The 26,441-nt window shown below is 38.9% G+C and overlaps 1 protein-coding gene across 1 annotated transcript in view; it reads right to left on the reverse strand.

Moving 5' to 3' along the window:
• Positions 1-26,441, reverse strand: part of EFCC1 (EF-hand and coiled-coil domain containing 1) — an 84,237-nt gene that overhangs the window by 26,558 nt on the left and 31,238 nt on the right. The window contains exon 3 of the mRNA XM_081968788.1: positions 3,487-3,629. Within this exon, the coding sequence (XP_081824914.1) occupies positions 3,487-3,629 (143 nt within the window). The remainder of the gene's footprint in view (positions 1-3,486; positions 3,630-26,441) is intronic.

Below are 26,441 nucleotides of genomic sequence, written 5' to 3' on the forward strand. Positions count from 1 at the left end.
CATGCACACACACACACACAAAAGCCCATGGGGGGAAAATATGTGTCTTTCACACTAAATGAAAGCTGGTCCTAAATAGATAGATGCACTTAGTCATTACTCTACTGTTTTGCAATTAAATTAATAATTACATCAGTTCATTTAAGCAAAATGTCTTCAAGAAGAACAAAGCCCAGTTGCCTTTTGAAAAAGCATCTTTGGGACAACCATGATATGGATGACTGAGAATCTCCATAGACGGTAGGATATAAAATTACCTGGGTGTCCCATGCCCAGGGGAAGAATAAGGAGTGGTCCAGGATCTCATGGCCATGGTAGCAGTCATGCTTATTCCAGGTCATACTTGGTCCAACTCAGAGAAGTGGGTTTGTAATCTGAAGGTGGAAGTCATTTCCATCCATAATTTGCCACTTTGAAATTATTTTCTGTCTCACTTCTGCAGGTCAATAGGAGCAGTCAAAGTGGCCTGTCCCAGATGGGTGAATTTGCACTTAGTCCAGCAGTGCTGGATAATTTTTGCTCCATCTTCAACATTCTCTTTTAGGAGGAGTAGATAACTGGGACTCAGAAAGTCTAGAAACAAACTGGTCATCTAGATCTCTGCCAGTCATATTTCAGGCCAAGCGTAAGACAGAAGATGCACTGATCATTCATCTACATGATCTATACCTAGACCTTGACTAGGGCAGTACATCTCTTCTGGTTCAGGTAGATTTATCAGTAATATTTGATAACATTGTGAGGACTGGAAGCTGAAGACATTATTTTTCAGTGGTTCCAAGTCTTCCCAAGTAGATGGTTACACGGTACGATAATTGGGGAAGAGGTCTTGACTGTTTCGCCACAATCTTCTGAACAGTTGTCCCAGTTATTATGGGGATGATTTTCTTCATGCTGAATCATTCTGCATTTGAGCTAGGAAGCATGCTGCTTCCATGTGAAACTCAGTGGGAAGAGAACCAAGTCGCTAGACAACCATAGATTGCCCTTCAATGTAAGGAAACCCCCTGTCCCTATTAATCTTCTGAAAAGAAATTATGCTCTTTCATCAGGCTTTTAGGCCATAATGTACAATGGGGACTGCTATCATTATACGTTTTTATTGGTTATATTTATTACATTTTCAAAGCCTTTATGACTATGTTGCTTATCATTTTTTCATTTTACTTTACTTTTTTAACCTGCCCAAAGTCTTACAATGAAGTACCATAGAAATTATGTCAAATAAAATATAAATAAATAATCGCCGAAGTACAAATTTAAATCAATTAGAAAAAGTTTTTAAAAATCAAATTACCATATTTTTCAGAGTATAAGATGAACCTTTTTCCCTCAAAAAAGAGGTGAAAATCTGGGTGCGTCTTATACACTGAATGCAGCATTTTTGGCCTCCCGAAACCCTGCCCCCTTTGCAAAAATGGCCATGCATAGCCTTTAGGAGGCTTCCAGAGTGCTCCTGCGGGATGGGGAGGGCAAAAATGAGCAAAAAATGGGCTGTTTTTTGCTCATTTTTGCCTCCCAGCCCCCAGGAGCACTCTATAAGCCTCCTAAAGGCTATGCATGCCCTTTTTTTGACCAAAATGGGCCGTTTTTTGCTTATTTTTGCCCCCCCCCCAGCCACCAACAGCACTCTACAAGCCTTCTAAAGGCTAGGCATCCCTTTTTTTCTTTTTTCTTTTTACAAAAGTGAGCCCCTTTTTTGCAAAAAAAAAATGGGCTGTTTTTGGGAGGTCTGCAGAGTGCAAAAACTTTTTTTTACTTTGCCTCTTCAAAATCTTGGTGTGTCTTATACTCTGAAAAATCCAGTAAATTAAATTTTAAAAACTTCAGCTTCATGACTACATATCTGAGTACATTTTTCATAATCTTGGAGGATAAACTGGAATTCTTTCTAACAAACATTCCAAACATTTCTATGCAGGAGACTTCAATAACAGCTAATTGTGTGAAAAATATCCTGTTCTGGGTATGGAACATTTGTTCCATTTTTCTTCCAGAATGTGCTAGTTCAGCCATTCCATGGGATGAACTAGTAGATTTCCAGAAGTAAACCTTCTGGAATAGGAAACGCTCTACAGTGTTGACTGTAAGATCAAATGTATAGAAATGATTAACCAATCATCCTCAGCCACTTAAATCTGACCATTTTTAAAGCAGGAACAAACAGGAACACAATGGAAAACACTCTGGCCCCTTTAAGAGACCCAGGTAAAACTTTTCCATTTAAATTCAATTGATAGCTTCTGCTTTTTTTTTGTTTTGTTATCCTGCAATGGCTGCTTTACCTTTACAGAAGATTGTATAAAGGTAAAAGAAAGCAAAACTGCTGTGCCTTTTTGATTTGTGATTTAAAAAGAAAAGAATTAATCCAAATACTATTTTTATATCTTTCTAGTTCTGCTAAAAAGGGAAGATTAAATGAATCTGAATATATGAATTAAAATTAGCCCTGCAGTGCATGCCATCCTATTAGAAAGTCTTACCACATTGTTGTGTTTATAGTATTGGCTGAGGCACCATATCTTCAATGCTATAAAATCATTTCAAAGAAAAAAAAGTCACAGTTTTCATAATAAAGTTTTCCATAATAACATGAGATCATTAAAAACATAGCCAACATATTCTGAGGAGACTCTTGAGGGTGGACCATTTATTTGTACCACCAATTATCCTCCTGAGGTTTTCTTTGAATCCTCTATTCTGAGGCTTCTATGCTTCCTGAGACAGCATAAATCACACTTAGTCCCCCAAACCCTCTTTTTATTTAAACGGCTGTGAATTATATTCATTCGCGGCCCATAACGAGTCACAGTGTGTAAAGAGTCCGACAGATATCTGCCACAGTCTTTCAGGGTAATGCTGATAAGCACCCACCTTTATCTCCCTTTAAATGCTGCCAGAGACCTAATTGCCAATTAGTTTTGCAAGGCCAAAGGGAGCACAGAGTCACACAGAGCTTCTCAGAGTTTGAACCAACCAAAATGAACAAAATTGCTTCCTGCAAAGGCTCACATCGGTTTGCTCCTCTTTTAAGTCATATGGGAGGGGCCAATCATCTCCAAGCCTTACTCCCGAGTCGCCCTTTTTGTCTTAATTGTTCTTGACAGTTTAGTTTAGTTTATTAGACTTCTAGACCGCCCCCTCTCCCCGAAGGGACTCTGGAAGCTCTGGAAGCTCTATGCGTGCACACAGTAGGAACAGGCTCACACTGTTCTTCTGCTTCACTAATATCAGATTCCGGAGACTCCAGAGGCAGCACATAACTACCAGATGGCCCTGGCCCCCTCTCTGCCTCCAATGCAGAGCCCTCATCGGAGCCTTCCTCAGATTCCACGACTGGCCCATGTTCCTCCCCAACCTCCTCACTGTCTGACTCTGCTGCCAGCTTCGTAGGCCACCAGCGGACCACAACATCCTCACCCTTGAGGTTTAGAGGCTTCTTTTCCACTAAAGTGCTCTGTAATAAGATTTTTATCCCCTTCCTACCATTTTCCAATACTCCTGCACCACCAGTTGGTGAACGTCTATCTTGCTGGGCAAGTGATAAGCTATCTTGTCCTTCCAGAGGTACATTTGTCTTCTGTTCTGAGTTGCTTTGTGAAGGAACTGGGCACTTTAAGACCTCTGATCTGGAAAAAAAAAAGAGACAAACCGATAAAATAAACCAACTAGCAAGAAATCCAAATCAAGAATAAAAATGTAAGTATGGCCTATTTTTTTCTTACCATCAAAGGACTTCACTTTCATTAATAATGTTATTTAAAGACTTGGACTAGAAGTCTCTTCCAGCCCTAGGATTTTATAGTTTGCATACATCTTTTTAAAAACCTATTTCTGTCCTCCTAAAATGCCCTATCAAATAAGGCTGCTGGTGTCTATTTAATGGATAGGCATGCTTGCTGCCAAGGTATGAATATATCCCCTTCAGCCAGATATATAAGATTCTTCCCTTACCTTTAAATGATTTGCTTATCTACTTAAAATGAAAGTGAACCAATTGATAGTTTAGAAATGTAGTTTAATATATTAATTCAGAACATGGGTGTCTGAAAGTTGTCCTGCTGGCTAGACCAATACTATTGCAACACACTCTCAGTTATTCTAGAGCATCTTATGAATTGTTTAAGCAGAACATTTACATGTATGTGATCTGTGATTACAATTCAAAAACCTAAAATTTAATTCTAGGAATATTTCCTTCATTTTTTCTTAATCAAGTCGATGTTTAATAAAAAAGTAAAAACATACAGATGTCCTAACTGAAGAAAATATTAATTACTGGTATTCACAATTAATGATAACTAGCTCAGACTGGATCCATCCTTTACTCGTATTTCAAATTTCAAAGACAGCTGTTTACTAGGTATCTCAAATTATATCCTGAGGTAAGAAATCCACATTTTTAAACCAATGTGGATAAATCTCTTTCTACAAGATTTATTCAACATAGATAAGAGGAGCAAAATGTTGATTCTAAAAAAAAATATTTAAAGGGGCGGGGGGGGGGGGAAGCATTCCAAGAAAGAAAGTAGAATATGCTCAAAGGAAACTGATCCTGTGGAGGCACAGAGAATAACAACATTTTCAGTTGTTTACATTTAAATAATTTATAAAACATAATAAAGATGTAAATTATTTACACATAGATAAATAAAAAACAAATGTACAGTACAGAGTTTTCTATAAACTGTATATGATCTTTTAATTCAGGCTCTCACAACAGTCATTAACCCTGTCCATGCACTCAAACCAGCCAATGTAAATCGTAGAACTCTGGATTACCCCCAAATGAGAAGGTGTCTTCTGGGCAACATATTTCAGAGAGAGGGGATGCTTTCCTGTCTTGAAACTCTCCTTGTAAAGGAAGGAGAGTGGTTTTGTTTTAATAAAGTGCTTTAACTTTCTACTTCAAATGTAAAAACAAGCGCTGCCATTCTCACAGAAGCCTCTACTTTTGGCCCTTTTTCATTAGCATTCAGAGAACCTATAATAAACAGTGAAGAAGACTGGACAAGCACCCTGTCTGTATATAGCAAAGACAAGGACAGCAAAGGAAGGAAGGGTCACTCCCAAGGGCCTGGGAAGGGCATATGTCTTACAATGCTTTGTAACAAGGTTTCCATGGAGAAATTATTTATTTATTTATCAATTTTTTGAACCCCCCCTTCTCCCTTACAGAGGGACTCTATGAGAATGTTGAACAACAGACTTTATTCATTTCAAAGCTTTTCTCAGGAAGATAATAGGAAGCCTGAGAGAAAATCTATAAGCAGAGGTGACCCGGTAGATTGGGACCTCAATACAATGTCTGTGACTAATTGCTTTTTAATTAAGTCTCTTTTAAATGGCACCAAAACATTTAACTACAATTAATTTGAAGCAACAGCTTCTATCACTTAAAATTAAAGGAGTTAGCAGAGTTAGCAGAACTGGATAAAAAAAAACTGTATTTACACATAAGTTCATGTGTTTACAGGGTCTCAGACTATCGGGGTGATTAGCAAAGATATCTGACAAGGGATGCCTACTTCAAACATCTACATCATGTGTTGTTTGTAGTCCTTCCAATATCTCCAAGTGGAGAAAGCATGGAGACGAAAGAACAAAGAGAGGGATCAACCTATTTTCTAAAGCACCTGAAGACAGGAGAGAGCCAACCTAGAACTACGGGGAAGTTTGCTGACAGGGAGAACCATTGATCAGTGGAACTGGTTGCCTTCGGAAGTTGTGGATATTCCGTCACTGGAAGTTTTAAAGAAGAGGTTGGACAGCCATTTGCCCAGAATGGTACAGGGTCTCCTGCTTGTGCAGGATGGACTAGAAGACCTCCAAAGGTCCCTTCCAACTCTGGGCTCTTTGGTTTGATTCTCCAAAGAACAGACAGACCATATATCAAGTGCCAAGTAATTGAATTGAATTTAAATAATACCGTAGCTAGGATGGCAGCTTCTCCTAAACACCAAACCTGAACAGATCTGTCACTCTCCTTTTTAATGCAAGGCTCCTTTAGTAGAAGTTTATCCACTCTTTCATCTCTGCTTATTCTAGCCACTTTCAAAATGCTAATACTTTGCTCTTGTAATAAAACTGGGGTGGCTTCTGTGTGTGGCCTATTAAGTCCCCCTACCCCATGTCTTCCTTTTAGTTGGAAATAATAAACACTAGTGTAAATATTGCTTAAACAGTGAGTGGTTTCATCCCCTACACAGCATATGGTTGCATTTTAGTTATTCTTTATGTCATTTCTCCTTTCTGACTCTAGAAACACACACAGATAGAGAACATATGTATGCGCTCAACATTTCAGTTTTTTACACAGTAATAAATAATATCCTAAACTTTCAACCTGTCTTTTCAATCTGCACAGTATCTGAAATAGACAAATTAGGCAGTTGCACCAGGAAATTAAATGCAGCTTGCTGAACTTAGTGAGTATACTTAAATTGACTAGACACTATATATATATATATATATATATATATATATGTGTGTGTGTGTGTGTGTGTGTGTGTGTGTGTATGTATTTGTGTTACAACCCCTGGTGTGCCTAAATATGGGAGGAAGGTCACTACTCTCTCTTTCTGTCCTTCGGCTCATCACAGAAGACCATGCAGGCAGAAAACCATATTTTTATTTTTAATGTTGCCTTTTTATATTTGTGTTGTATTTGTACTGATAAATAAATAAAGGGAGACTAGTATAGATCTATTTCGAGCTAATTAGCTCTCATCAGCTAGCCATACCCTTACTGGGATTTGAACCTGGGCTGTATTATATCTTAGGCAGGAGTCTTAGCCACTAAGCCACAGGCTCGCCTCCTTATCAGTTGAGCCAGGGAAATAGGTATGTATTTGTGTTACAACCCCTGGTATGCCTAAATATGGGAGGAAGCTCACTACTCTCTCTTTCGGTCCTTCGGCTCATCACAGAAGACCATGCAGGCAGAAAACCATATTTTTATTTTTAAGGTTGCCTTTTTATATTTGTGTTGTATTTGTGCTGATATATATATATATATATATATATATATATATATATATATATATATATATATATATATATATATATATATATATATAGACTTCTATAGTCACAATACTCCAGGCATTTTTCCTGCTATTTAGAACAATTCTTTTCCTACAAAAATAACATCCCTGATTTCAGTTTTCCTTGATAATAGAATGATCCATTATATGTGAGAACCACTTTGGTAGCAGGAGGCTAGAAATGGAGACACTGTGACCTTTGGCATGAAGCCAACTGGCTGACCTTGGACCTGTCCCTTTCTCTCAGCCCTAGGGAACAGGCAATGGCAAATCACTTTCAAAATCTTGACAAGAAAACTGCAAGGCATTCACCAGGAGTCAATTGCACCTAGAACACACAAATATGTGAACAAATCCATTATGTATTTTTTAAAAGGCCTATAAAAATACTACATAACATGACTGCCACATATCCATTATGTCACACATGTCACAGTTTAAACCTATAATTATAAATTGTCCTTAACTCCATTTATTGAGAAAGGTATAGTTTATTAGCAGTCAAGTGTATTGCAGAATGGCAAAGCCAGAACTGAAAATTGAGTGCCAAAATCCCTCGGTTCTACTTTTCCCTCACTTAACGGTCTCTCATTGCCCACCCCAGTGCAACCAATCAGATTCAAGCAAGATGTTTCCCTAATGGTCAGTACAAGCATAGTTTGATATGTGGCCCCCTCCTTCTTCCAGCTGGGTGACCTTGAGGCAGCGTCTTGAGGAGATACAGCACCTACTTTTGTTTCCTGAAGCATTTCCCTCTCCATTTCCCCTCCCCACAGTTCATGGCCGCCTGTCACTGCATAGCAGCAAGTACAAGCTGACAATAAAAAATAAAATAAAAATTCCCATGAGCCTATCTTAACCCATTGCATTCCCAATACCCTGTTCCTTTGGTTTTCTTGACAAGAAACTGGAAATTGTTTGACATTGCCTCCTTCCCAATTTTTCCTCAACTTCCCCATTGATCTATAAACTTCCTTTCTGCTATTGCGCTCCAATGTTTTAAAACATCTGCCTACTGTTTAAAACATCTGTCTACTGTCCTTTTTATCCAGATGCGCATAAAATATATAAAGTCTCTTTCTAGTCAAACTTGATTTCTGGTGATGTCATAGTCTGATCCATGGAGTTTCCCTTGCAATGTTTCATCCTTGATATTGATTTTTGAGGTTATCCTAGAGTCCTGGGATTTAATTATTCCTATCAAAGAACTAACTGGATCTGATCTAGCTTAGTTATTTTAAGATCAGCCAAGGTGAGCAAGATTCTGTGTGATTTATTCCCATTTTAATTGTTAGCCATATATTGAACAGACTTGTTTGTCTCCTTGTTCCAATGGACACATGTTACACCTATTGTGTTTATCTTGCCTGTTTTCATATTATTTTTCATGAACATAATTATGAGTTCATTAAATATGCATGGGTTTTTTTGGATGAAGAGTTCCATTTTGGAAGCGGTAGTCAGTATCATAATCATCAACATAATAATCATCATCATCTGGAATGGAGGCTAAAACATATGAAGAACGGTTGCAGGAACTAGGTAGGTCTAGTTTAATGAAAAGAAGGACTAGGCGAGACATGAAGCACTGTTCCAATATCTCAGGGGTTGCCACAAAGAAGAGGGAGGCAAACTATTCTCCAAAGCACCTGAGGGTAGAACAAGAAGCAATGGGTGGAAACTAATCAAGGAGAAAAGCAACTTAGAACTGAGGAGAAATTTCCTGACAGTTAGAACATTTAATCAGTGGAACAGCTTGCCTCCAGAAGTTGTGAATGCCCCAACACTGGAAGTCTTTAAGAAGATGTTGGATATCCATTTGTCTGAAGTGGGGTTGGACTAGAAGACTTCCAAGGTCCCCTCCAACTCTGTTATTCTATTCTATCACCATCATCCCAAAAGATAGCAATCACAATCCATGTTCATGAGCCATATGGATGTTTCTATGAAGCAACCAGAAGCCAAGCTCAGTTTTACAGAAACTTAAAATTTTCCAATTTTAATTTTTTCTGGATAAACATGTTTTTCTTTTTAGAAAATCTAGCATTTATTGGAGCATTTAGCCTAAAGCAAATAAAGAGTAGAGAGGGATTGACTATTTGAATGAAACATTCAAATTAGGTTGTTTTTCAAAGTTAATGGAAAAACCACCACAAACACTCATTGCTTATGTTTATGTAATATTTCAGCTGCTAACACAAAAAGCTCTGGCTTTTTCTAGAAGTTTGTCCTTTCCTTTCTATTCTTGCCATTTTGTTTCTTTTCAGGGTTTCTGGAATCAGTGATTTGAAAAGGGTTAATTATTTGTTACATGTTAAATAGCAAACCTCAGGTATAATATTTACAAAATGAATGGAAGGGATTCTTTATTTAATGACATGGAAATGCATCTAGGAACCTTGGTTAAAATGGCTGCTTGCTTTTTATAGTGTCAATGCCAATGGACATCTGCTCTGACATGATACAAGATTAATGGGAATGAATTCACTTTGGAATTTCAATAATTTACTTAGAACCTTATTTGATTGCACATCCAATGTGCAAATTCTCAGGGTCACACTTTTAGTATTATAATGCAAAAGTTTGAGAACCTTATTTAAATGCTGATATTATAGGACAGTGTTGGTGAACCTATTACGCACTGAGTGTCGAAATGGGAGCGTGTGTACATACACACGCGCCACAAACTGGAACAGCAGCTGCCCGGTGCGCACTGGGAAGATGATATGACATGATGGAACACTGGCTGTTTGCAGGGAGATTTTAAAAATTCTTTTTTTTAAACAATTTTTTTAAAATTCTTGTTAGAACCTCTAATGGTCAGCACATGTTTTTACCACTATCCGCAGCATCCCCTCAGGACCTGCAGCTTTATTGGAATTCACAGCCTTCAATACAGCTCTCACTTGGTGTTCATGCAGTGTGAGTGTCTGGGAGTTGGAGGGCTGGTGGGCTGGGTTTACAGGTCAGGTCTCTTGACCTCATAGCGGGCGAAGAAGGTGTTCTACTCCTCCATCAACAAGGCATCGGAGTTGATTGTCTTCATTGTTGGTGCAGTCCCTGACACATCTGCCTCAGGTTGTCTGCTAGATGGTTCTCCACCTTTTGTTTATATTTTTGTTTAGCTACCTTGTTGCTTCTCCTTAGATTTGCCCTGGCCTCATTGTATTTATCTCAGTGCAGCAGCAGCAATGGCAATGTGTGAGAAAATGGGAAGCCTCTAGATGATGCCGCCACTCTACACTGCTTGCCTGCCTGCCCTCCTGTCGAGTTCTCCCTCCAGTTGTGGCAAGTTGTCGCTGCAGCAAATTGACCATGTTCAGTTGTCCTGCAATGACTTGGCAGCGGTGAATTGGTAGAGACAACTTAGCGGTGGCGAGCTGGCTGTGCCAAATTGTTTTGACCCTGGCATTTCTTTTATAGAATTTTCGGATGGAAATAGAGAAAAAGAGATGAAGAACAGCTTTTGAAGCCTGCAAAAATTTCAGAATTGTGAAGGAAAGTTATAGAAATGAGAATGTCTCTGTCCATATTCTGTTTGCATGTTTATTCTACTTTCAATCTCTCCCCTAACCAGTTACAGGCCCAATGGGGCTTGAACACTTTATTTACACATTTTCCCACTGGTGGGAACTGTTTTGGGAAAGCTCTTTCTTCATTTTGCTCAGAGTTAAAACAGATTGTTGGAGGATGAAGAGAGGATGAGGCAATAATAGATTAACAGATCAGATGTCCAATTTTTGATACTGCTTTGATTGGATGTCCCATAGTCCAAGAGTAAGATTGTGTATTTTACCAAAAAAGTTACTTTCAAGCATCGTTATATACAAGAATAAAATATTCCATTATTTCAAAACTTTCTTGTTCAGAAAAGATCAAATTCTTTTTTTTAAAGAAGGCAATTGCTCACTTTTATACTAAAAGCTAAATGAGAAATTGAGATACAAGGGTGGGAGAATACAAAGTAAATTTAATCAGATTGTTATACTGCATAATCATTCACATTAGCCAGAGTAAATGGTGGTAGTAATTATTCAAGACTGGTAGCATAAGGACTTTTGATGTTAATGCCTCAGACATTAATATTCATGGGACAAAGTGGCATGAACACAATCAAGGCAACCCAGGGACAGAGAGAGAGCTAACCCTTTCCCTTCTCTTTGCAGTACTGAAAAAATAATCACACCACAAAGTCGTTTGTGCCAGGAATGACATGCACATCAGCCTAATGCAGGGGCAGGCATTCCTTGTTAGATGAACTGCATGCATTTATTCTAAATTGATTTTTGATAATGGAAAAAAAAAGCTTTGCGACCAATCGTATGTACAAGTGTTCCAGTGTCCTACAATCATATGATCGCCTTTCAGGTACTTTGCAACTGGTTTGTGAGAAGCAGAGTTAATAGAGAAGATGGAAGTAAAATCATAATTCATGGTCAAATCAGAGGTGCTTTTCAGCAAGTTCTCACCAGTTCTGGAGAACTATTAGCAGAACTTTTGAGTAGTTCAGAGAACTGGTAAGTACCACCTCTGACTAGCCCTGTCCCCATCTATTCTCTGCCTCCCGAGTTCCAGGTGATCGGGAGGAAATGGGGATTTTGCAGTAACCTTCCCCTGGAGTGGGGAAGGAACGGGGATTTTATAGTATCCTTCCCCTGCCACATCCACCAAAGCACGCCCACCCAGCCATGCCACGCCCACCAAGCCACATCCACAGAAACTGTAGTAAAAAAGTTTGAATCCCACCACTGGGTCATATGATGTTTTGCTTAGACCTCAGGGCTTCGCTTGATGACTGAAAGGGAAGTAAGGTTGTTAACGCATTATGGTCATGTGATTTTTTCCACTTAGCAACAGAAGCGCTTAGCAACAAAGTTGCCAGTCCCAAAGGTAGTCACTTAGCGAGGACTGCCTATACTTCTTTAGGCTACTTGAACAAATATTATTATATATTTCAGGTTTATACTAGCAGACAAACATAGCTTGTCGGATTGGAGCCAAGATGTCTAGTATGAAGCATATGATTCAGATAATAAACATGAAAAGGAAGAGTCATTTTCTTCTTCTTGGCTTTCTAAATATTTTCATTCCTTGTCTGTTTATTAAATGAAGTCTTTATATAGATCGTGGCACTTTATTTTTGAAACGGTATGTTACTTCTAATGCACTTATCCATAAATCAATATACAAATTTAAAAAAACTGTGCAAACCTTTGGGACCCGATAGATAAAAACTTACTTTTGAAAGTAAGATTGAAAGTCAGATTGGATTTCTCCAAAGGGCCATTTGAGGTGGAGACTAAGGCTGCCATCTGCCATTTGATGCTATCTGTTTGGAAGGAAATCCTACTGGGACTCACATCAAAGTATATATAGTGTTTAAACAACACTCAATAGTGTTGTTTAAATCAGTATGAAATTGGTTTCACAACTATTAGTACTGTAACCTTGCCTCAAGAAATATTAAACCATTAACTGTCTCTCATTCTGCTTCTTATCTAGAGCACCATAAATATAAGGTTGAAATCTGAAATTCTAGCTTGAGGAAATACAGAATTAGAGCCATAGAGTTGGAAGGTGCCTTAGAGGTAAACTAGTTCAATATTGATCAGTGGAGGATCTATTGCAGCATTTCTTAAAAATGACCGTCCAGTTTCTGTTTCAAGACCTCCAATGAGGTCACCACCTCATGAAGCAGTCTGTTCAACTGGCTGACATCTGTTCAACTGATGTAATTTTAATCTAATGATTTTTCTCCCACCACTGGATTCAATAAAAAATAAGTCCACTTTCTCTTTAATGTGAGAGTCCTTCACCTATTTAAAGACTGTTATCATATTTCCACTCAGTCATCAGTTTCAATGTTCTTCATAGGGTTTGGTTTCCAGAACTCTTTTTCATCTTGGTAATGATCTCCCATGAATTCAACCATAATTCTCCTCTCTTGTGAGGAACATTTTCTTCACAAGACACTTTTCCTCACAAGACAACATTTTTAATGTTAATAGCCTACATTTATTCTGAACTGTGCTGATGATGGCCATGAATTTTGCTTATAGTTCTCTATATCAGTATTAAGCTCAAAGGAATATTTAGGCCCAATGTACCAATGCACCAAATGACAATTAAGTTTGGCATCTACTTTGCTTCTCAAATGTGAGATTATATGACATTAATTTCGTTCATAAATATTGATCTATCTCCAAAGTTTATGCTGTACCAACATTTCCTATTAAATGTAAATAAGAATTGCTATCCAAAATATCCAATCTAAGTCACATCATTTCCAAAAATGACCACACACTGAAAATTTCATAGAGGTTTTAAGTAATTCCTTTATTGTTTCTATGCATAATGTCAAAGATTTGGGTAAGGACAGGGGTGGGATTCAGCCGGTTTGCACTGTTTCGGGTGAACCAGATGTTAATTTTACATCTAGTTTGGCAAACCAGTAGTTGCAAGGACTGGCTGGTCCCGCCCAGTCTGCCCCTCCTCTCCCAGGAGGGTCTACGTGGCCCGTTCATCATGCCAGGTAAGCGCAGGACCAGCGCGGAGGCACTGGAAGGGTGAAAAATGGACCTACTGAAAGTACCGGAAGTCCGAAAATAGGCCTGTTTCCGGCCTCTGGAAGTAGGCCCTGCCCACCATGGCTATGCCCACACAACCAGGCAGAGAACCATTTGCTAACATTTTTCAATCCCAGCCGTGGGTAAGGACATGTTAATTACAGTCTTTTTGCTCTTGAACATTCAGATTCTCCTAATGTTGATCTAATGGGTTTATAAATGCAAGGTCTTAGTATTGATCTTCACACATAAACTTCTCTGCAATTTCTTTCATGAACAGAAGTATTTAAATAAAATCTATAATGGAATACTTGTAGAAAAAAATTGTTTGTAAGTATTTTAGGTCTGGCACTATATCCTCTTGAACTAATTATTCTGTGGTATTGATTATTCTGTGGTCTTTCATTTTCTTCCGCATTTTTTGGGGAAAGTATCTTACTAGGGCCTGCACATTTTGAAATTTACTTATTATTTAGATGCATAGGGCTGCACATGGCAACTTTAAAGATGAAAGAGAAATCACAATATAAAATCAGTAAAACAGAAAGAAAGAAAGAAAGAAAGAAAGAAAGAAAGAAAGAAAGAAAGAAAGAAAGAAAGAAAACTGTAGCCAACACTAAAATGATATAATATTAAGTCCCCTGGGCTTCATTAACTCTCTAAACCCCATGTGTGGAAATACAACCAGGTTTTCAATGTTCTCCAGAAAACCACCAGCATCAGGAGTCACTTTGATCCCATGTGATGTTCTCCAGAGGGCAGATGCTATGACAGAAGAGACATATTTCCTGGATCCCACAAGATGACATTTCTAAATAGACAGGACCTGAGACATGGTCTTCTTGCCATATCTAATAAGATAGGTAGAAACCACCAGAGAGAGAAATCTTAAGGAAATGTGTCACACAAATATTTCCCTATCTCAAACTGCAACGACTAATTACACCACAGCATATTCTCAATTCCACAGAGTGGCTTCAACAGAGATATGAGAGGCATATAAATTTAATAAGTAAATAAATAAATTCCAGAGAAGTTGGGTCAGCAATCCAGTGTTGAGAATATTGCTGGCTGTTCTCTGACACTAATTATCAGTTCCAAGAAATTCATATAAAAATTAATTATCATAGGAAATTATCATCATGCATTTCCCATAATTTAGACAGAAAATTAGTTTAGAAAAAGAAGACCGCCTTAAATCCATTTGTTTGGAAAATGCAGAATTTATTTGTAAAAGAAAAATAAGTATATACATTTTTGTCTGAGAAACCTAATAGTTCTCAGCAAGGAAACTCTGCATACTTTAGGGTGCATTGGACATTGACATGATCTTGGTTTATAGCACCAGTAATTTTGCTTTGTTTCAGCAACGGTCTATCTAAATATGTTTCCCTGAAGGCCTAATATTGTAGGATGAGATGAGCAGAGATAATCAAGCTGTTTTTCAGGCAGCCCCATCTGCTGTTTCTAATCTTCTTAATGCAGAAACTTAGATAAGATTCTGAGGTACCCAAGAGGCTTCCAGAGAACAATTTGAAAACCACTAACATAAATTCTAGACCGCAATCTGGCCTTTGTGCAAATATTTTCTACTATAGTTCATTAATCTTTATACTGTCTGGATATTGCAATCCTACTTGAATTGCTTTTCCAATATACATTTTAAGATATTCCAAGCAGTTAATATATGGATTTGCATACACAGCATTCTTATTGCATTTTCCTCCTGTCCTTAATCTTTAGCTTAGTTTCATTCAAAACAGCAGCTTACTCAAAGTTCATTTGCTCAACAATGAATATGGCTTACAAACATAACATTGTTTATTATCAATTATATTTTTTTCCTTTGGTTGAATTGTGTCCAGTTCTCAAAAACTGCCAAGAAAAGTCCCTGCAGTTTTCTTTTGTAAGGTTTTTCAGAAGGGGTTTGGTATTGTCTCCTTCCTCAGATTGAAAGAAAGTGACTGGACCAAAATCACCCAATTGGCTTAAAGCCCAAGGTCAGACTTGAACTCAAGATCTCCTGCTTTCAGAAGTCAAAAGGATATAGAAATGGATGCAATATCCATTGGAATATGACAAACAACAGAAGAAGAATAAATAAGGATTGTAACCAAACTATGCCAGCAAATCTGAGAACAACACATTGGCCAAGACATTGGAAGAGGTCAATCTACATTCCAATGTTATTGGTATTTAAATGTAAAGTATTGAAGAATAAATGTAACTGGATTGAAAAGTTCAGATACAGATATTGAATCTGATTACAGTATATGTATCCTCAGTCAGTGAAATCCAGAAAAAAAGCTTCAAAGGTCCAACACTGTGTTCACCATGAGAGGATTACATATTTCTGTTCCTTCTACATATGAACTGCCCAGTTTGTTTCTACAATGCTGGCCGGTAGAGAAGGAAGATTCTTTCTGTCTAGAAATAAGTGTGAAGAAAATTGGGATATAATCATGATATTTATCAAGTCTAGGAAACTGATAAGGAATCAGTTTACAAATGTTAGTCTAATACTTTTTTTTCCTCTAAAAAAGTTGAAAGCTTATCTCCTGCCCTCCCTTTTATTCATTTTTCCCTCAAGCTGTAGTTGTATTTTTTTAAAAAAAAAAACTGGTGGTAGAAATGCGGATAGAAGGATACTTTGAAAGGGTAAAAAGTAAAATACAAGAATTAAAATCTGTATCTGTAAACAGCAATACTTTTCATTAAACAAACCCTGTCAGAATTTGTAAAGTATCCATGCTTGCTCATTCAACACTCAGGGTGCTTTGAGCTGAAAGAGGAAGTGGTATCTCAAGTAAAAACAGAGAGAAAGAGTGAGTAAAATATTCCTGATATACCTGTGCTAAATGATCTGGTTGCCTGCTGTTAAGACAGTGGAGAAATCAAGAAATATACTTTAAGCTGTAGATGCAAATAAAATGTGCTTTTTGATCTGTGAGTAAGAGAGAAAGAAGCATCTATTTTAAACCATTACTGGGACACGACAAGAGGTTTGACTTTGTGTCAAATCCATTCGGTAGACAAAATATCAATGTATATTTGCCACATACCTAAAATCTAACACAGAACAGATTTAAGAATACTTCTAAGACAGGGGTGTCAAACTTGCATCGTCACAGCGTCATCACGTGACACATCATGACTTCCCCCCCTTTGCTAAATCGGGTACGGGTGTGGCCAGCGCGTAACACATCCAGCCTGGGGTACAGGAAAACCTTATAAGACCTCATATGACTGCAGCTAAGAGTTCTTTTGGAGATTAGGTTCTCTCAGTAATTTTCATCCATTTTTGAATGACAGAAATATTGATTCAATATATCTAGAAATAGTCAGCTAGGTTTATTATCCATGTTAATCATCAGGATCTCACAAATAAGTCACAATAGAACCAAACACCTGTACAAATGTAATTTATGTATTTATTCATTCTTCCTTTCTTCCAATTTCTAGGCCGCCTAATTCCAAAAATATTCCCACTATATATGAGTGTTTTAATATGAGATAGCACATGAAAGAAAAGTTGAATTTACTTTCTAGTCAGAACAGATTTTTATTGTGCATTCATGTCATGCATCTCGTTAGAAAAATCAAGGTTACAATATTTAATAGATAAATGTTATCCATTAATAGCATGTAATTAGACATCAGACATCAAATTTTAAACAATAAGATTCTGATCAGCTTTTTCTGGGTTTGGAAACTAAGCATTGATTAGAGGCTGGAAAAGGGCATCAGATAATACCAGATTAGCCTAGGAATTAAACAACCTAACCCCACATCTTGACAAAAGAAAGTGGCCATGTAGACATGTCTATAAAACTACCAGGAGACAAGCCTTAGTCCAAAGAAACTTCATATTTACATATGGATTCTACTAATGACTGGCAAAGGGAAAGTATTTTTTCTAAGGTCTTTTGTGCTGAAAACAGGCACCCAATAAAAAGCAGGCATATTTTTTTATCTGTTGTAAAAAGTCATATGATCAGTAAATTAAGATTTTTTAAATCAGATGATAGCCTTAGCAACCACTACTTTAATTTGCATTTGAATGTCCTTGCCTGGTTCACATTCTGCGCTATGTCAACTCACTGAGTATAATATATGACTGAAATCAAACACAGCTGTAACTAAGCACCAGGACAAAAACAAAATTCCCTGACAGAAAAAGATACACCCTTTTGAAGTTTATAGTTGCTCTTTTTTGCTAGATAACATAATTAAGACTAGGTGTCTTTGTTCATAGGTATGTCTTAGAATAGGGGTGTCAAATCCCAGAGGAATCCCACCCCTAAACTTTCCAAGTTTAGAGTAAAATCCACAACCTCAGGAAGAGGAGCTCAATCCTTCCTTCCTTCCTTCCTTCCTTCCTTCCTTCCTTCCTTCCTTCCTCCCTCCTTCCTTCCTTCCTTCCTCCTAGGTTGCTTCTTTCCAAAGTAAAGAGCACCAAAAGTAAGAACTGTTGCTAAGATTATCATTTAATGCTTGGCAAGACTCAGACTTCACCACTAACAAACATAACATGATTTTCAAACTACAATCGAATGAGCAAGATACTTAATCCAAACCAAGTAAGAGGTGCTTTTTCCAAGCAGCATCTTTTTTCTTTCTCCTTTTTTTCTTTTCCTCTCCTTTAACAATCTTAAATAACAATAAATGCAGCAGAGAATACAATATTAAGTATTACACTTAAAGATCTAAACCCTTTACATATAAAATAACTCAATGCATTTTGCAACTTTTTATCAATAGCTTACTTGGTATTAATTGTACAAATGAAGCAATCTTATGTTCATCAACCTTAGAAATTAATTTATCTAAAATATCATAATGCCGCAATTTCCAGTTTATATTCTGTAAATACTATTGTATTCTGTTATTGTGTGCTTTCTATAATGTATTATTCATATTTTACAATCAATAAAATAATCAACCAGGGGAAAAATGTGTGAATCCTGTCTGTTACTATTAATACAAATAATAAAATGAACATTTGTGTTAGATGTGCCTGAGAAATGCATAGATAAGTAACGTGAAAAGTGGTTTCACCCAATGATAAAGCAACTAAGACTTCTTCAGAGCTCAGTCACAAAATGAGCACCGAGATCCAATTCTCTTGAGGAAAAAGCATCTACTGAAGATCTAGTGAAGTTACTCACTAGAGATTTACCTGATGTTGCAACTAATAGGCAATGTTAAATCAATTATTTTATATACTGATTATATTTTAATTATTCAAAACCGCAATATGATCATCTTTATGCCTCTTTATTCATAAACCAAAATTGGAAGAATTAAATAAAACTGTAGGCTTTCTATCAAGAAAATTATGAAAGAAAACTTCGATAGCTCACAGATTTTCAGACACATCTTTTTCCTGCTTTGAGGTAGCTTCCTTATTGAACACACACAGGAAAGATAGGAAACATAGATAAGGAAAGAAAAACAACAGTCGGAAAGGAAACCATACAGATTGGAAAATATGAAATAAATATCCTTGAAGTGATGGATTTTGAAATAAAAGCAAACAATAACATTGCATATTCCTTTTTTAAGGGGAGAGGTGAATCTCTATTTTCCTAATCCATTTTCATTAAAATATATTTTTTATCTATTCTGAAAAAGCTGGATATAATGCTCAATTCCCTTTCATAATCCATACAATATTAAAATATACCAGTTTCTAATAAATGTCTGTTACTGTTTTTGGTAGACTCCAGTTTTGTAGTTCACCATATAGTACTGTCTTAAAAATAATCACCTGTAATCATGGAAAACATATACTGTAATATTTATCATTTAGATTTCTAATAATGTCCAATTCAAAATGAACTGATTAAAATAGATACAATACCTTAAAAAAGGAAACCAAAGTGAACATGACAGAACACATAGGTGGAAAACACACATATTTTATCCAAATAAAAATTGTACACCAAATGGACACACTTGCATCTATCCCAGAACTGGGGGATTCCCCCCCCCCAGAGATGATTAAAGGCTTTTTAGGGTAAGAGCAGGCTAAACTTCCATGATGATATTCCAGAGAGCAGGTGCTGTAACAGAAGATGCCTTCTAGATGACTTATGGGAAGTAACATAAAGCATGCCTGCTCTATCAGATTTTGCAAGACAGGAATAAATTATTGGAAAGAAGTCAGTCGTGGTAAATTTTTAGAACCTCTTCTGTAGGTGTGGCCTGCTTTGTGGGAGTGGCTTGCCAGCCATGTGACTGGGTGGGAGTGGCTTGCCGGCCATGTGACTAGTTGGGAGTGGCTTGCTGGCCATGTGACTGGGTGGGCGTGGCCAACTTGTGCTGAAACTCACTTAACAATGTTCTTGCTTAGCAACCAAGATTTTGGCTCAGAAACTCTGGCATTTGAAGCACGCAAGTCTTAAAGCTGTCAAGTTACAAGACTCTTGCACCCCTAACCCTTTAGAAACAAAACCCCAGGGGTGTTCAAACTTGACAGCTTTAAGACTTGTGGACTTCAACTCCCAGAATTCCTCCTCTCGCTCTTCATGTTGATGATGTGCGGACGGGCAGGGGAAGGGAGCTGGAACCGGTTCTAAACAGCACTGTAGATTTGTGGAACCTCTTCTATAGAAGAGGTTAGAACTGGCAGGAACCCACCTCTGAAAGAAGTGCTCCATCAGATAGCTAGATCCTAAGCATATTTCTACCCTCCATGGGGGTAGAAATGGTTGTGTCTAGGATTTCCAATCTCTTTTGTTTCTGCTGAGACCCCTCCTCTTTCCAGTAAAAAAAGGAGAATGAAGTTCCTGACTTCTATAGGGCCCTCCTTTTCCTTATGTTTCTGTTTCTAGATCCTACGTAGCATTTTTAGTCAAAGAAAGATAGGTGATAGATTTGTATTTTCTTCGGAATGGTGATTGAAATCCTTATGAAAATGGTAACTAAAACAGGGCTATCTTTTTTTTTTAAGAAATTTTTATTTTTCGACAAACGAACACAAGCAAAACATAAAACAATCTTCCAGTTACAGGGCTATCTTGACCTAAGAAGCCTCAATGAATTGGGGAGAATCCAAATGATTCCTCCCTTCCAGAGTTGTCAGGTCAGAGTGAGTCATTGGCCTCTTATTACAAAGATGAGCCAAAAGCAAGACTCATTTAGAGACCTAATATTGAAAGTTGAACAATGGCTGTTTGAGCATCTATATACAGTATGTTAATACGGGGCCCCAGCTGAAAGATTTGCTTTACATTTGGGAGGAAAATAAAATAACAGAAAGAGAAACATTTGTGTTTCCTTTGTGGTGTGCAAACATTACAGACACATTCTTTGATACGCAGCATAGACAGACAGTCAGACAGACGGATGTGAAATCTGCAGCTGAAGTGGGTGCAGGTAAAGTAGAATAAAATATGAATTAAAATATAAGAATGAAGATGTGGCATAAAAGGGAAAGTTAGAAGCTTGCTTAAAGGGACAGGGAAATGTCATCAGCCTCTAACCACAAAATGTTCCAGCCAACGTCCCTATGTCAAAAGTCCAAACCACAAGGTTCAATTAAAGTTTGCATAAAGACACATAGTCCATATCTGTGCCTGCAAGACAAAAGGAGAAGTAAGACTCACATCTACTTATAAGGCTTTCCCCCCAAAATAACCAATAAGAAGGAGTTAAGTATTTCCGTGTTGTGCCGCTTTTGAGACTGTATAAGAACGTGTGCTTCGATAATGAAGGTTGTTCAGAATTTCCAATGCTAGCTACGTGTTAGCTTTCTGAACCTGGCTGCCAAATAAATTCTTCCTGTATCCTGAGAAGTCTAAGTCTGTCATTTTCTGCAACAATTCTGGCGACCGTGGCAGGACTTAGAGTGATATTTCGCTGAGGATGGAACGGACTGACTGGTGCCCCATTGAGGCCGTCTCGCCCGTCTTCAGGCGCCACGAACATCTTTCTCTGGAAGAGGGCCGACAACCTCCTTCGGGCATCCGGAAGACAACACCGATCCAAGAATCCGACCAGGATCAGGACGAGTTAATAAAATTGCGCCCGCTGAGAAAGAAGATGCCTGCAGGTAAGTATCAAGGGAATTGTAGACCCACTTGGTTAGGAGTGGAAGAGGGGGCCCGATCACCCCCCTGAGCTGGGATAGCGTCCCTTCCAAATGGAACCAGCATATCCTAATGAGGTTCTAGGTTTGTGTGGGAGGTTAATCTGCTACAGTTCCTGTTGGTGACCATAAGCTTCCAGGACCACAGGTCAGCAGAAAGTGTGTTAGAAATAGAACATGGGAGTGGGGGAGCGTTCCTTGAACCCCCCTCCAATGCATGTTGAAAAACTTCAAAAGAGCTTTTAGTGGAGATTATGGAGATCCCAAATCCAACCCTGGGGATCTAAAAAGATTCTGTGAGAACAAATGGCCAACCTTTAATGTAGGATGGAAACCTGAGGGCACTTTTAATCCAGACATCATTTCAAAAGTACAGCAGATCATAACAGATGCTAAAACCGGTCATCCAGATCAATATCAGTATATTGACCAGTGGCAGATAGCAGTGCAACAAAATCCTGACTGGCTTCGTAAATATAAAAAGGAAGCCGTAAAGGTTTGTGTGGCCCGAATAAAAGTAAATGGCAAAAGCGAGGTCAAAAAGAATCACCCTGAGAAAAAGTCTCTCCTCCAAACTGCACCCTATGAAGAAGAAGGTCCCGCTCCATATGCCCCTCTCTATCACCCAAGGCAGCCTTCAAATGCCAGCAGTTAACCAAGGGGCAGTAGGACATAATAACCAGAGAGAAGAGCAAAAACTGGAAAGTCCATCTAGCGGACCCTCCTCTCCTATAACCCAATGAAATTCTCCCGTTGCTGCCTGGACCAGAAGTCAGCTCCTAGCCCTGCTGCACCAAATGGATCAAAGGGTCATAGATGGACAGGGACAAGTAGAGATCCAGCCTTTATTTCAATACATCCTGTTTACCACCACAGACCTGTTGAATTGGAAACAACATTACGGACCGTTGTCCGCTAAGCCTCAGGATGTCATTGACTTGTTCAGGGTCATTATCAGAACTCATAATCCAACATGGCAGGATTTGGAACAATTAATGACTACTCTCCTTAATGGAGAAGAAAGAGAAAGGTTGAGCAGTGCCATTGGAAAAATCTTAAAACCCGCAGATGGAGGAAGCCTTCAAACTGCGCTAAATTTATGGTTTCCACAACAGGATCCACAATGGGATCCCTATAGAGACATGGCCTTCCTCCGGGACTATCAGGCACTAATTCTTCAAGGCTTAGAACAGGCTGCAAAACCTCCAGTGAATATGTCCAAACCCTCTCTTGTGATCCAAAAATAAGACAAAAGTCCCGAAGCTTTTTTCCAAAGGCTGGTCGATGCGTATAAAACCTACACCCCAATCAACCCCCTGGATCCCGAAAATGCCCATATTCTAGCGATGGCTTTCATATCCCAGAGTGTCCCGGACATTAAATGAAAGCTCCAGAGGCAAGAAGGAGCCTTAGGGATGAATATAAGCCAATTAATGGAAATCACTGGCAAGATCTTTGTGAACAGAGAAAAAGTAGAAGAGAAAAAGAAGGGCGACAGAATGCAACGCAAAGCCCAGAGCAGAGGTTGATGTAATTGGTGTAAGAAAGAAGGCCACTGGATGTTAGAGTGTCCCAAAAGGCTAGAAGCTGGGATAAGGGGGCAGGGAAGAGGACAGAATAGAAGAATGGAACCTGGTCGATTGAATCAAAAGGTCAAGATTTACAATCCCCGGGAAGGAGAAGTGGAAGAGGAATGAAGCCCCGTGGATTTCCAGGCAGAGGCTGAAGACTGCTCCAAAGCGAAGTGGAAGCTATAAGCTTGGCCGCAATAGATGAAAGGTCTGAAGATTGAAGGGGACCAGGGTTTAGTCAACCCCCCCTTGAACCCTTGGTCCGAATGAAGATAGGGGGTAATAATGTAACCTTTTTGGTAGACACAGGGGCGTCTAGATCAGTAATTACAAAACCTTTGGCTCCCGTTTCCAATAATGTACTAAATATCCAAGGGGTTAATGGCCTGATAAACAGCCGCCCTGTGTTGAAGCCTTTAAAATGTTCCCTAAATGGAAGAGACATAGAACACCAGTTCCTGTACATGCCCGAATGCCCAGTTCCGCTTTTGGGTTGTGATATCCTATGCAAAATGGGAGCTATACTGTCCTTTGAGGAAGATAAAATGGTCCTAACAATGAGATATGGTGAGTGATGGTAGTTCAAGAAAGCTAGATCCCCGATACCTTCCAGGAATTTAAAGTACCTCAGCTGTGGGCAGAAGATAATCCACCAGGCCATGAACCTCATCATGCACCTATAATTATACAAGTAAAGTCTCTAGCTGTGCCTCTCTGCCTCAGACAGAAAAGTTACCCCCGCTCCGTTACGCAGGCAATTCAGGATCACATTGTCAAATATTTGAAAGCTGGCATTCTGAAAAAAATACAGTCTCCCTGGAATACCCAAATTTCCAGCCTTGTGAAGATGGAGACGTACTACTCTAATACGTAGACCCTATCTTAGAGACAGGTCAGACGAAGGAGACTTGTTGGAAAAATACCAACCAATTACTCCATCTGTTAATGGACAAGGGATATCGTGCCTCAAGGAAAAAAGCACAATTAGTAAAACCCCAATTCAAATATTTGGGATATTCCATAAGTCAGGGACAAAGAGCAACAGGACATGAGTGAAAAGAGGCTGTGTGCTGAATTGTGGAACCAACAACCAGGAAAGAGTTGTGGGGATTCTTAGGTGCAGCAGGATATTGCAGAATTTGGATTCCAAATTTCGCTGTTTTAGCCAAACCTTTGTATACATCCACGAAGGGGGGTGAAAAGGAACCTTTCTTTGGGGGCTGGAACAAAAATGGGCATTCGAAGCCCTAAAAGCAGAATTATCTCAAGCTCCAGTAATGGGACTTCCCAATTTAGAAAAACCTTTTAATCTCTTTGTGGATTCGAAAGGCAACATGGCTCTAGGAGTCCTGATGCAGGAAAAGGGAAGTTGGCAGCAACCTGTAGCTTATCTATCTAAGTAACTGGACTGTGTCGCAAAGGGCTGGCCACATTGCCTAAAAATTTTAGCCGCCATGGCTCTCCTAATAGAGGAAGCTAATACATTAACTTTAGGACAGCCTATGGAATAGGGCGGCCGACAAAGAAGCGAGACTAGTGGCAACCAAGGACAATCAGGGTTACCCTGACATATCCGTTTACGTAGCGTTAGAAATGCCAAAAGGACTTAGCCCTAGATACTCCAGGGCGGAGGAACTCCAAGCAACTGTAGACTTGAAAGGACTAAAAAAGGGAGAATGGTATGTACTTCTGGACGGAAGAATCTTTGTACCCGCTAACATAGCCTGGCAAGTAGTGAAGGAGTCCCACATATATGGACAAAACTGCATTAGCCGAGGCGTTTCAACGTATAGAGTACATCGATTGCCTTTACTCTCTATGTGTTCATGCCAGCGAAAGATGTAACACGTGTGCCCAAGTTAATCCAAGGCAAGGACCTAGACTTCCCCCTGGAAGCCAGCCTAAAGGGTATTACCCCATGGATTCGTTAGTTGTTGACTTCACAGATATGCCCAAGTGTGGACTTTATAAAGCCATGTTGCTCATGGTGTGCAATTACACTGGGTGGCCTGAATGCTTCCCCACAAAGATGAAGCAAGCCCGTGAAGTAGCTAGAATCCTGCTCAAAGACATTGTGCCCCGATATGGAATTCCCCCATTCATATCATCAGATAACGGGCCAGAGTTTGTGCATCAAGTAACCCAAAAGCTAGCAAAATCTTTAGGGACGAAATGGAGGCTTCACTGTTCTCTTCACCCCCAAAGTGAAGGCCCGCTCTATTGCACTATTGCACTATTAAGGAAAAGATAACCAAGGTGTGTCTCGAAATCCACCTTAAATGGGTAGACGCCTTACCCTTAGGCCTTTGATCTGTAAGATGTGCTCCACGAAAAGGACTCAAATTGTCCCCTTTTGAAATGATGTTTGGATGGCCACCGGTAATAAGTTCTAATTTGAAAAATCACATAGGGGACCTGGGACAGCTGGGGGCCTCATAGGTGAATCAAATGGTGGGATAATTAAATAAGCAAATACAAGAAATCCAACAATATTGTGTCTCCCTTACCCCACCATTTTAAACAAATTCCAGTCATAATATTCAGGTGGGGGACAGAGTGTGTGTAAAACACTGGAAAGGGGAGAACTTAAAACCTAGATGGAAGGGCCCGTATACTGTAGTCATGTGTTCTCCATTTGCAGTACAAGTTTTAGAATCCAAGTCTTGGATTCATTGGACCCACATTAAACCAGACACTGAAGAATACTGGGAGGCTGACTCGGTCGAATCTCGTCCCTTAGTAATACGCTTAAAGAAACGCCCCCTATAAGCTGCCCTACCGGCAATGGGTAGCTCACTTATGGGGCAGAAGAAGCCCTACTGAAGCCACACCGGAAGCTGGTTTCTCGACGTACGGCTGAAGATTTGAAGAAAGGAAAAAACAACATTTCGATTTATCGGTTACAAGATGAATTAGAAAATTTGAGCACCTGTCAGGATATGGTGGTGCAAGCTTTTATATCTGTAGCCACTATATCCTTTACTTTCGTAAGTTTATCCTTATTATAATTTGTTGTGTGTTTCTAGCAAATAAGATTTGGTCTTGTGGAGCGCCAGAAGCCGATGCTGCAATCCCCCAAACTATATATAATCCTTGCCTTCTCCCTGACGTGGTGAATCTGTAGGTAGAAAGGAACTGTGTAAAAGAAAGTCTGTGTGAGGGATAA

The sequence above is a fragment of the Natrix helvetica genome (assembly GCF_964273705.1).
Source record: "Natrix helvetica genome assembly, chromosome: 1".
Classification (NCBI taxonomy): Eukaryota; Metazoa; Chordata; class Lepidosauria; order Squamata; family Natricidae; genus Natrix; species Natrix helvetica.